Genomic DNA, 12,163 nt, shown 5'->3' with positions numbered 1-12,163 from the left:
AAACCCAAAGGATACAGGAGTTGTGTGACTGTTCTGAAGTTCAGCACTGCAGTGTTGCACAACCTAATTTTATCTCATACATTGATTATTTTCTACATTGTCTGTTTCTCAAATTATAACTATACAACACCCGCAGATACCTACGGTTAAAATATTTTGATAAAACACCTCGTTATGGAAGAGTCCAATGACTTAGTACAGATTACAGTACAAAATAATGACAAGTCAGAGCATCGTTACGTTTATTCAGAAGCTTTTACTTTTGGTTCTGATATCACAAAAGACATGTTTAATGTTTACAACAAATATTAGAAACTGAGATGTTTTTATTTCTACTATTATAAAAGTAACATAGGAGACCACTCTAAGCCATCTTCAAAATGCAGACCAATCTTTTTTTTTTTTTTGTATATAAACTGTACACAAAAAACAAGGCACTATACATTTTTGGATAATAAAGTATAAAGATTGATTCGCATAGTTTCCCAAGAAATCCATGCTATAAATACAAACGCTTTGTTCAGTTTAGCACCTGAAGCAGCACTGAGAACAATTCATCAGCTATTGCAAAGAGAAACTTTTCAGAATGCGCAGGAGATACATACTGGTGGTATAGCTAATTCGGTACAAGCAACTGCCATCCCACTACTTCTCTGTAGTCTTGACATGAAAGTGAATATATATATTGCATTGTTAAATACATACTTGTTCTATGTGTTTATATAAATATAAATTCTTTGTAATCCACAAACTAACAAAATAACACTTTACAAAGAGAACTTCTTCAAAACCAAAGATGGCAAGTATCGTGTATAGCCAAAGGACACCTGCAGCAGTAGCTCAAGGAACTACTGTTCAAGTGCATAGGAAAGCAGAGCTTAAACACGTTACCTTTAAGAGTCAAAACTGAATTCTGTCTCCAAAGAGTTCTCTTGGCCTTTTATAATATTACACACCTCCAGATAGGTAGTCACTAGTAACTTCAGATTATTTCTATTTCTGCTGTAAATGTGGGGTACAATTCTTCTAAAGGGCATAGAAAGTGGAAGCAGACATCCCTTTAGTGCTCACTCCAATAAACACAAGTTAGAAAAGTCCTTTTGCCTTCTTCAGATTAACCTGCTTCCAAGATGGCAGTGCATTGTACTCTTCTCTCGTCATCTCTAACGCAACCTGCATTTAAAACGAGAGGATATGTCGTTAGTAAAAACTCTTACAAGTAGCAAAGCTGTCAAATGACTTCACAGCATGGTTAGACATACACGTACACAGCAACAGCACAGCTCCTCTCTCCTTACCTCAAAGTCCTCATCTGAAAGATAAATTTCAAGCTTCAGTGGATCGACTCCCTCGGGTAGGGGCCTTGCTAAGAGATCTGCTAATGGATACACCGTTTTACACAGCTTGGCCAGCACGTCCTCTACAAGGATTATCTGGTTAGAAACGTCAGCATCCTGTAGGGAGAACAGGGAAACGGAGAACAGGGTCACAATGCTGAAACCACTAACTGCTCCCATTGCAGTCTGCAGATGGCATGGGATCAGCCTGCACTGCCAGGCCCATGGAGCCCGACGCAATACACCCAGGTCCACAAACAGACCAACGGTTCTGCCCTGAAACAATCTCACAGCTAAAGAAAGGTCTGCGCTTATCAGGAGGACATGCGGTACTCTCTATTGAAGGCTGAATTCTGTGTTTAGTCATGAAACCAGCATTTTCCACTAAGGATGGCTGCATAAGACTTGCAAAACAGAAAACGTCATTTGCCTTGAGCTGCCCCTTCGCTGAAGGCTTTTATAGCAGTCACACATAATTCAGCTGTGACTCTGCTTTCCTGGTGGGGAAGTCAGTGCTGGAGCTCTTGGAGACAGCAGATCCTTCACGCGGCATTTTGCTACCCTGCGCTTCGAGCCTGGAGGACAGACCAACTGCATGTTGCTGCCTGTTTCCGAGGACTGAAGCAGTTGTTCTGCTAAACTCTAGCACATCTCTTTCTAAGAGATGATTCAGAAAACACTCTCCTCCCGTTTTTAACAACAAAAAAAAGAATATGAAAAGTTACATGAAAAAACAACCAAGAACGCCTTTGGTATCCACTCTCCCAGTCAGAATTTAGCTATGTTGTTATTTTTCTCCTGTGCAGACCCCTGAACTGCACTTTGTAAGTTCATCCTCTGGATTTTGGGTCTTGACAACACAAGTAAGCAATGTCATTGACAACACAAGGCACAGTTACTAGCAACAGGAAACAGCATGTGTAATGAAAAGATTTACCATTTCTGTAATCTCTGCGATGTCTTCCCTATGTTCCCAACTTGGGAACATATTAGTGAAGGTCAGAGGCTCTAGGCCAGCATGAATTAGATAGGATTTTGGGGGCTTCTTTACATTTTTTCCTAAAAACAGTCAACAGAAAAAAAATTTACAAACAGTACCACATTTTACAATGTCACCCGCTATCCAGAGCTACCTCCTAAGCATATTTCATTGATTCTTTCCTGTAACACTGAACTCATTTAAAGTGGCAGGAATAAATTTCACCAGGATTTTTTTCATGTAGTACAGCACCTTTTAACACATTTTTCAGTATTCTTAAATCTGCATTTGACTGTATCCAACCACAAAGATCAAACCATGCATGCTGAAAATCCCCCACAGTTACTTCCTAACCCAGTGTACTTTTTACCTTACAAAAATAGAGTAAGCAGACTGTGATGGTCTGAAATTACCCAAATCCAGGTAAATGAAACCCTCCTGTATACTCAGCAGAAGTGTCCTGCCAGCAGCAAACAAAGCTTAAGCTTGGAGGTTGAAGTGAGAATATTTAAACCGTTCTTAATTTGGGATACTGAAGTCTAACACAGTCTTTTTGTTATTGCAAATTCAAAGGATGGGCTCTGACAGTTAACACAGGTATTGCAGTAGCTAGATGATTTTTAAAGAGAGTCCTGCTTCTTTAAAACATGTACAAAACTATATAGTACTATATAGTCCTATGAGAAAAAAAAACAACCTACACAGGATATGGACATAGTGCCTAGGAGAGGTGTGGTATGAGTTTAAGTGGTTAAAATCATTATGCCAAGTACTGGAGCACCGGTGCTGAATGCAGATGGAAAGCCTGGCCGGACATTACTGCTCCATTAGGTCTGCAAAACCTGAACGTTACAGGTTTGGCTTTACATCAGATGTTGGGAGCAAACCTATTACAGAGAGTATGTTCACGTGAAACTTTGAATCGTAGAGGTAAAAGCTCTGTGGAGTGGTCCAACAGATATAATAGAATGTAAGTGCTTTAATGATACAATTTTGACAGATTTATCATTTGAATACTTGATTTTAAGCCTTCTATTTCACGTATTTTCACTGTTGTTTATTTGTTCATTCTACCAGCACTCAAAACTTCCGCATTTAAAAAAACATGCATGAATCTGCTGTAGTTGCACTGCCCCACTTTCAGTAATTCAGCCAAGAGATAAAAGGAGAGTGGCGTTTGCTAATGTTCCAGCATAGGTAAGGGGAATTTGTATGTATGTAAGTGGAGTTTCATTGTATGAAGTCTGCCCTCAGCACAAACTGGTGTCCTAAGATTCACAGAAGGGCAAACCTGATTCTTCCCTTTCCTAGTGGTCTGCAGCTCAGCTCTCTAGACTGCTGATTAAGCAGTTAAACCCCCAGAAAACCTTTCAAGACATTTAACAAGTCAAATAAGGTTTATACACAAGGAGAACTGCTAGGTATATTCATGGGATATCCAGAGTTGCTAATCAATCTCTTTCACACCATCATGCCAGCCAGGAAAAAAAAGGGGGGGATGTGCGTGTGTGTGAGGAAGAGGGGAGAGGGACACAGATGAAGATGGAAGTGGAGAGAGAAAAATGAGAGAAAAGTATTTTAATGCTTCAGATCACTCAACTATAATCTGGTAGCCAAAATAATTGCAGCAGCATTGGTATCTCCTGAAGTTCAATTTCTCCTCCTTGGTGAGTAACAACACACGAGAGCTAGCCAGCCCTGACAGCTTGATGCAATGAAAATTTTAAGTGGTTGACAGAGTCTCAGATCCTGAAAGTGATAGACCACCAGAACAACATAGTTTGAGAGTAGTATAAATTTACTAAAGAAGTTCACATCAGCTTTGACATAGAAATAGCGCAAGTAGAATCAATCAGCCTTTAACGGTAACAACCATGCTCTATACCTGTCCAACCACACAGCCCAGAGCTCTCGAGAACTACCCCATGGCAAAGAGGCTAAAAGCCACAACCACTGCAAAGTCATGGCCAGAGGTAAGCGAGCACCCAGCAAAAAACCTTTGTCCTATGATACATGTGCTAAACGTCAGACCCCTGAGAGTCACTGAAGAGCTTTCCACTGTGCATCAAACTCAGACGGAGCAAATTCATTCCAGTGCAGAAGGTACTAATCCCTTTTCCCATCAACAAACTTGATGAAGTTCAAGAAATCTGGAAAAGTACCCAAACCTCAGCACATGTATCTTATTCCATCTCTGCTGGGGCCAGAAAACATGATTTTCATTACCAGAAGATTACAGTTCTGCATCAGGAATGCTGAGACCAGGATCTTACTTCCATCTCCCAACCAACCTGCTGAGCAACTCTGGGCACTGCATTGCAGGGGGCTCTGTTCCTCTATGCTGACATTCACTTCTGCTGTGAAGCACATAGTTTGAAACGATTTCAAAGAAAACCATCTTATCACTCCTTCTGACTTGCAAAAACTGGGGGTGGTGGAGAACATGTAACTGGCCTCTCCTTTAGGAATTCAGCAGTCACTCTCAAAGACTCTTCCAATTGCTGCCCTGTCTTTAGCACCCCATTCCTAAACACATGCTGCTGTTTGGCAGGGCAGTGCAGGGGACACCCAAGGATGAACCTTGTAGAGCAATAACATAGTCCAATCAATAAAGGTCACATTTCAGTGTCTCCAGCAGTGCTTTTCAGCTGTCTCCTGCCAGGTGTTACCACTTGCTCTCAGTGACACGAGACAACTGAGCAGAAACGCAACACTTGCTCCTACTCCTATTTGACCTGCAGATTGGGAAGAAGAGACTGGCTTATCCTTACATAAGGGTGGAATCCAACACCGGTATCACTTTCTCTCTTCAAGCGTACAGATGGCTGTGAGAGAAGATGATAGTTACCACCAGCTGTATCACAAGCTGTAAAGTTTACTTGCTACAGAAGAGATCAGGGGCATCATGAGGTCTCAAGGCCTAGTAAGTGACCAGGCTTTCCTTGCAAGGGGACATAGTTTGCACTAGTTAAGGCCTAGCAACTTACAGTGGGAAACTGCTCTGAACTAACGGACCATGGCTGTTACTCATGCCCTTTTTCCTGGAGAGCAACCCCACACCTTTCTCTATTCATCCTCCATCAGAAGCTGCAGGTTTTTTCCCAGCCTCACATAACCTTAGATGAGGTGAGTGAATACACTGATGTTTATCGGTAACGTTGGAGGAGCACCAGAGTTCTTGTCAGTTCAGGGCAGGAAGGCACAGAAAGGTACGACACGCTCAGAACAGCCAGGCACAGCAGTCTGTTACCTACCTTTGCAGTACTGGAGCACTGTCTCCATGGCGCATTTCCTGTCTGTAGCCCACCTGATTCGAGCTGATCCAGCAATTTTGTTTTCCACAGGCCACCAGCCTTGCCACAGGTACACTTCATGGTGATTGTCAACAAGGAACAGTGCTACACAGCCAACAAATAACAAATCCATCATCAGACACCTACTAGTTCTTGGAATCCCCTAAACAACCCCAGCCTTACATGCTTGTCAGGATCAGGACAGGATCATTTTTCCTATTCCCTTTTGTTATTTGCCTAGCTGAACCTCAGCTGAACTGAGTTTCTCTGATATAAACTATTTTTATAGCCAGCTTTTGAGATACATGTATGCTTGATTAGTTCTCAACATTTTTATCACAGAAAAAAAATACTGTTATTGCTTAATGCTGCATATACATCATATGTGCCTCTCTTCCTGTGGCAAATCAAGTTACTGAACCTCTGCCCAGTGAAGGAGACAGTTACCTGTAAGTATTTTAAAGAATATACCTGGTTGTGGGGCAGTGTAAAGATCCTCTTGCAAGAATGGCATGGAATTGATGACAGTAGGGTCTCTCGAAGGGTAAACGTACTCGGTGGCTGAGAATTCCCCTGATGAACTACTGAGGCTGAACAGGCGGGGTGTGAAATTAAACTTTCCAGGATCTTTAAAGAACAAAAATTAAGAAAATTTCCAATAGAAAATGCCAGAAATTAATGTAAAAAATAAAAATAATTAAAAAAAAAAATCAACTTTTAGAGTGACTGTAAATTTTCTGGTTTTTGAAAAAATCACGAAAGCCTGCCAGATGTCTTGGGGGACTAGCAACAGCTGCTAAGAACTTGAGCTAAAAGGCTGGCTGACACCAGTTTGAATCTGATGCTGGCTAGTTACTATCGGCCATTTCATAACTGGCTGTTTTGCAGCTTAAGTGAAGCAAGCCCATCTCAGTTTACTTTTGAGCTGACAAACTTTCCACTTGGTAAATCAATCCCCCTGCTACCTTTGTTGGCAGTTTCAAAGCAAAGACTGCACAAGAACGTGTGCAGAACTGCCTCCTAAATCCCTTCAGAAGAGAAGCAAAATGTGTTGGTAACAGTGTTAGCTGTTGCTCTGTGCTGCAGTAATACAGAGGGGCTGCAGAAGGGGGAGAGAGCAAAATGAAACACTTTGTGTAACAGCACTTTCCCTCTATAACGGTATTACTTAACTCAGTAGATTTTTGGAAGCATCTGTCTGAAGGATCATCTGAACTACCAAGAAGTTCTTCAAAAGCTTTAGGTTAAATCTAACAATACCGCAGACTAGTAAAGTAAAACGCGAGTGCTAAATGCAGAAATGCAGGTCTACCTTGCAACATGCAATCATAGGCCTTTCGATCTCTCCTTCCTAATGCATCCCAGAATCCCAAGGGCTCTGACCCTTCATCACATTCATGTATCGTCACCTTGCTGCTGCTGTGCAGCCCTGCCTCCAGCGGACACCTACAAAACACAAAGAAAGAGAGTGAACACAGCTTTCCTGTCCCGAACCCAGCTAACATAAACCTGCTGGCCACTTGCATTATTAGAACCGAAAAGCATCCTGCAGGCTTGTTGCACACCTCATGTTGGCATGGGCTTTTTGAAAGCGATGACAAAAATGATTATCAAGGTATAGAATTTCAGCAACCATTCTCATACCACTTCTGAGCGCATAGCCAGAGCGGAGGATATGCCCACATAAGCTTTCAGTAGGGATTCTCATTACCTGTTAGTGTAACTACTGCTTATCCTCCTCACATGCTTTCCCAAATATATTTCCTCTTCATTATTCACAAGACTTGATTCTAATCCTCCTATCAACTGGGATTGTTTGCTATGCAGACATTGAGCACCTCCCTTCAAATGGAGACAGATTTTTTGCAATTGTAACTAGTAGTGCAAGTAGGAAGAATAAGAGCATTGACCTTAAGTGAAAGTGATTACGTGTTTTCTCCACTCCACCGAATCAACTACCCATCATTCTCTTTACCAAGCATGCGCATGCTGCATGAGTTGTACTCAGAGGACAGCTTTATTTATTTCAACTTTTCTTTGAGGCAGACTATTTTAAGTAAATTGGTAGCCTATACAAACATCTCCAAAACATAGGTTAGACACTCACTGTTCTTTTATTTTATTGGCTGCTGTTCGTCCTACGTCCTTGGTGTGAGATTGTGCTTTGCAGCCATGCCACAGGTAGATGAGAGCTTTATTTATATTGAGGACAATCATGGATGTCCGGGAACGCAGGCTGCTGCAGTGACATGCTACTTCAAGTAAGTTTCCTTCACTGGGAACTTCTCCTCGCACGCAATATAGTCTCCAGTCACCTGGAGCAGACAGGAACAGTGCAGCAGTATTATACAGTCAGATGGGATTAAATTCAAGACCTCTGATCTGGAACAGCTGTTCTCATACTGGATGAATTTCACATATCACATCCCTGCATTGACACAGAATAAACTAGCTAAGCATCAGGTTTGGCTAGCACTGCTTGAGAAACCCTGTTGCAGAAAAGATGCTTCTGAAATCTAGCTACAGAAGTAGAAGAATTAAGAGTTGAGGAGCTTAAGAGAGCACAAGAGTCGAGTTTCTGTTCTATTTCATACAGGAAAAAATGGGAAACAAACACAGTAGTGCTTCTATTCAGCTCCTCTTCCCCTGTGCACCTTAGGCACAGGAGGTCATATTCAGATGTGAACTGGAACACGTCCCAGCTACACCTGCATTGAAATTCTCCTACCTCAACTGCAGCATTCAAAGAATATGCTGCAATAAGTAATGAATGCGTAACAACAGCTTAGAGCTCTCCTCAGAGCAGGAGAACTGTTTATAAAAACACTCTTTTGCCCAGACAATGCAAAAAAGAACATATTTTAAAGCAAACAGGCACTTCGCTTAATTAAAAAACAACTAGAACTATTTATGTGCGTATCAGTACAATAACGTCAGCTTGCTCTAGCATGACAAAATCCATCCTGTGCTAAAGGTAGAAATAAACTACCTTGAAACAAAGCATTGCAAAGCTGTCTCACGGGTTTCATGGCATTTGCTTCCCTTCCCTACAGAGTATGGTAGTTGAGACAGAACTCAAAGCCCGTCGCAATAGGTAAAAAAAGAATTTTGGGGCAGAAACTCTTAACTAACAGTAATTTACTTTGTGCATTTTCTTCTTCCTCTTCCCTTCTTCCAGCATGCACAATCATCCCTCCTTGGAAGCACTGCAGGAAGCATGGTGGTTCTTTCCCTTGAAGCACTTGTACCTGGAAATTGAAAGCACCACTCTTCAACAATAAAAAAAAAGAAGCAAGTATGCAGCCTCAAGAAAACTAGTCCCTATGGATTACTAAAAATTATATAATTATGGGCACCCATGAAGACAGCTTTCCTTCTACTTTACAGCTGCTGACTATTGTTTAAATCACCATATATATCAGCATGCAATGGGTTTCATGTGTCCTGCATATTAAAAGAAACCTCTAGCTCAAATCCAACAATCACGACTTTCAGAGGATAAGGCATACCAAGTAAACTTTAAATTAAATTAGTTTAACCATTATTTGAATTCTTTACAGGACTGGGCCATCTTGCCTGATGTTCTTTGAAACTATTATGTAGATAATGTAGGAACCAAGTTCAGTTAGATAGATTTCAAATCTGCAATAAAACTGGTTCCTACGACAAACACGCATGCTTTTTGCTCATAAAACATTGCATTGTGATTATGAAACTGATATAGCCAATTGCTAAATCAGGTATGTTGCACGGAATCACATACTCTGGATCAAGTGTATTTATGTGTATCCTCTAGGAATCCCTCTTTTACTGGTCTTATCTATGCTGCTGTTAAAATAATTACAACTTTTCAAGAAACTAACTCTAAACCTCCCATCTTGTACGCTGGTAACAGTGAAGCCACAGCAAAGCCCAACTCTATGCTGCTGTTAAAATAATTACAACTTTTCAAGAAACTAACTCTAAACCTCCCATCTTGTACGCTGGTAACAGTGAAGCCACAGCAAAGCCCAACTCTGCCTAAAGAAAAAGCAAGCTAGCCTGTCCTCTGTTTCAGCTTCAGACTAGCTCAATCTACAGTTGCTAACATCTCTGCAAAACAAGGCAACCTAACATTAAATTACAGAGTGAACAATTTGAAAATTTCCAATGTATTTTCATGCTTTGGCCTGGCAGAAAGTGCTTCTCCTGTTCTCAGCACTAGGAAGGCAGTCCTATTATATGAACATGTACTTGAAGTGAAGGCACAAAACTGTTTAACTGTGCTTCACCTATTCCTGCAGGGACAGAAGACATTCTTCTTCAGCCATTCTCAGAAATATCATCTTTAGAAGGGGGGTTTGGGAATGACGATCCATAAAGGAGCTTATATGTTTCTGGAAGTTGGAATAAAGACAAAAGTAATTTTGAAGTCTGGCTATTTGTGCTGACAAGAACACTTTTACAGAAAGAGAGGAGGCAAAAAAGATAATCTGCATTTACCATTAGTAGCTACTTGGGCAGGCAAGTCTTACTAGGACCACCAGCCAGGTCTACAGGAAGCTCACCTGTGCTCCTCTCTCTTCATCAAGTTCCACTGTCATCAGTGCCGATGTCCCTTTCTCACTCACTGTGGAATGCCTTCCTTGCCAAAAGAAATACACACATTTCTCTTTTCCAACAGCCCGTACTTGTTGCTCTCCTTTTTGTCTGCTTCCAACTGTAAAACAGAAAACACATGCTGAAGGTTTAAACAGCACATGGTTTAATCTCATTTGCCAGCTCAGCACTATCCTGTCCAGAATAGGAAAGATAAAATGTTCAACTGGAGGAACATTAGGTCTCCACGCTGGAACGTTCCCTGTGCAAAGTTGGCATTGTTTCATCAGGTGGATGTAAGCCCACAGGCAGAGATGCCTGAGCTGGCCAGAGAAAGAGATGTAGAAAGAACTGGTACTATTAGAGAAAAATAACTGCCATCACTTGAGCCAACTTGCATGTGAAACGGTATGTCCAGTCATGTTACCAGAAGAGTGCATTATGGCTCATTTTCCACATTACACACTGTTCTTTGGCAGCAGGAGAGTAGCTGGTTGCTGAGAGATACTGGAAACAGCAACAGTTGAGAAAACTACAGGCATAAAAGAAAAATCCTTCTTGGTAAAGTGGCATTAGAAAGGAAAACTACAGAACAAAAGGACACCAGAGCAGTATTTTGCGGTCAAAAAAGTTAGGATTAGGTAAGCTTTGTTTATTTTTTTAAAATTAACTCATTATTTCATGTTGGTCTTAAAAGTGGATTAGCAGCAACTCTTTTTAAGTATCTGTTTGGTTGTTATGATAAGAAAATAATGTTTACAACAAGTGAAGTTCAACACCACAACCAGATACGGAATATTTTACTCTTTCCAGTGAATACCGAATAAACAGATATAATTAAATCAAAGACTTATAAAAAAACCTAAGAGCTTTAAATCAGATTCTTAACAAAATAATAAACCTTCTGCCTTGATTTCAGCAGTCCTGAGCAGCATCCAACCGAAATACTTAGGAGAAAGCATTCTTGTTTTTTCAAGTTGAGAATACTCAAACCACTAGTCACTTCTAAAATTTATGGTGTTCACTCTTATCTGTCCATTCAGCTCATAAAACACTGCCTCCTACATAAAAATTTATTCTGTTTTGAAGTGATGGAATGTATTTTCATCCATTTGGATTAGGAGCCTGTTTACAGTTCAGTGTTAGCGTTATCCATTTCTCCCAAGACTTACAAGCTTCTCTATTTTTCTTGGATTTGCCAGTATTTCAACTCAATCCCAAATAAGATCTACCTATATTTTTTTGGCTAAAAGCCTGAAGCTGTATAGCTGTTAGCGTTATACTGCTTTGAACCAATGTTATTTTATTCTCCTATCTGTAACAGTAATTTTTTAGACTATTTCTGTTTTACTTACCACAAAAGCCACCTATTCTTAGTTTAGTGCCAGAAGGGAGAGTTCCAATGAGCTGACTGATTCTCAGTGATTTACCTGCTGTTCTCAAGCTCTTTGTCAGAACACTGCTAACGTTTTCCACTTGAGACTGAAACCGATCGCAAAGTGATTCCAGAAACAGTAAAAAGGACAGCAAGGGTAATGAGTTGGCAAAGGTTTTTCCCGTCATTGTTACTGTCCTCCATTACCCAGGAAAGGCTTTCTTTGTCACTAAACCCACACCTCTTGTAAGACATTCAGACCACTGTCATTAGTCCAGCTGCCCAGTCATTTTGGTGTTAAGCTGTGGGCATGATTCTGGCTTAATAAGCTGTCCTGTGAAAACTTACACCACCACTGTGGGGTAAAAGAAGATATAGACAGTAGTACATTTGATGCATGAAAAATAACTACAGCTGGATGGTTTTTTTTTTTTTAAACACTTTCTTTAAAACGAAATAAAATAGTAAGGTCTACTTCGTAATGGCCTAGGAGGGCTATATTGGCATTTCTAATCTTTAAAATAGTTTCACATGCAAGGAAGTCTAGGTCTGGATCTCACTACTAGGAGCAGCCATCTTAGCTGCACTCCCTCATGTTTCA

The 12,163-nt window shown here is 40.7% G+C and overlaps 1 protein-coding gene across 1 annotated transcript in view; it reads right to left on the bottom strand.

Annotated features, from left to right (window-relative positions):
• Positions 1-230: 230 nt before the first annotated feature.
• The window catches only part of LOC104497536 (supervillin-like), a gene marked incomplete at its 5' end in the record, with an annotated part of 15,892 nt that continues 3,959 nt past the window's right edge, over positions 231-12,163 (bottom strand). The window contains 9 exons of the mRNA XM_010140801.1: positions 231-1,173; positions 1,299-1,454; positions 2,275-2,396; positions 5,571-5,714; positions 6,081-6,236; positions 6,922-7,055; positions 7,717-7,924; positions 8,752-8,857; positions 10,157-10,308. Coding sequence (XP_010139103.1) covers positions 1,087-1,173; positions 1,299-1,454; positions 2,275-2,396; positions 5,571-5,714; positions 6,081-6,236; positions 6,922-7,055; positions 7,717-7,924; positions 8,752-8,857; positions 10,157-10,308 — 1,265 coding nt within the window. The remainder of the gene's footprint in view (positions 1,174-1,298; positions 1,455-2,274; positions 2,397-5,570; positions 5,715-6,080; positions 6,237-6,921; positions 7,056-7,716; positions 7,925-8,751; positions 8,858-10,156; positions 10,309-12,163) is intronic.

This window comes from Buceros rhinoceros, unplaced genomic scaffold (genome assembly GCF_000710305.1).
Source record: "Buceros rhinoceros silvestris isolate BGI_N320 unplaced genomic scaffold, ASM71030v1 scaffold30667, whole genome shotgun sequence".
Lineage (NCBI taxonomy): Eukaryota > Metazoa > Chordata > Aves > Bucerotiformes > Bucerotidae > Buceros > Buceros rhinoceros.
This window is presented reverse-complemented; position numbering and strand designations above follow the sequence as displayed.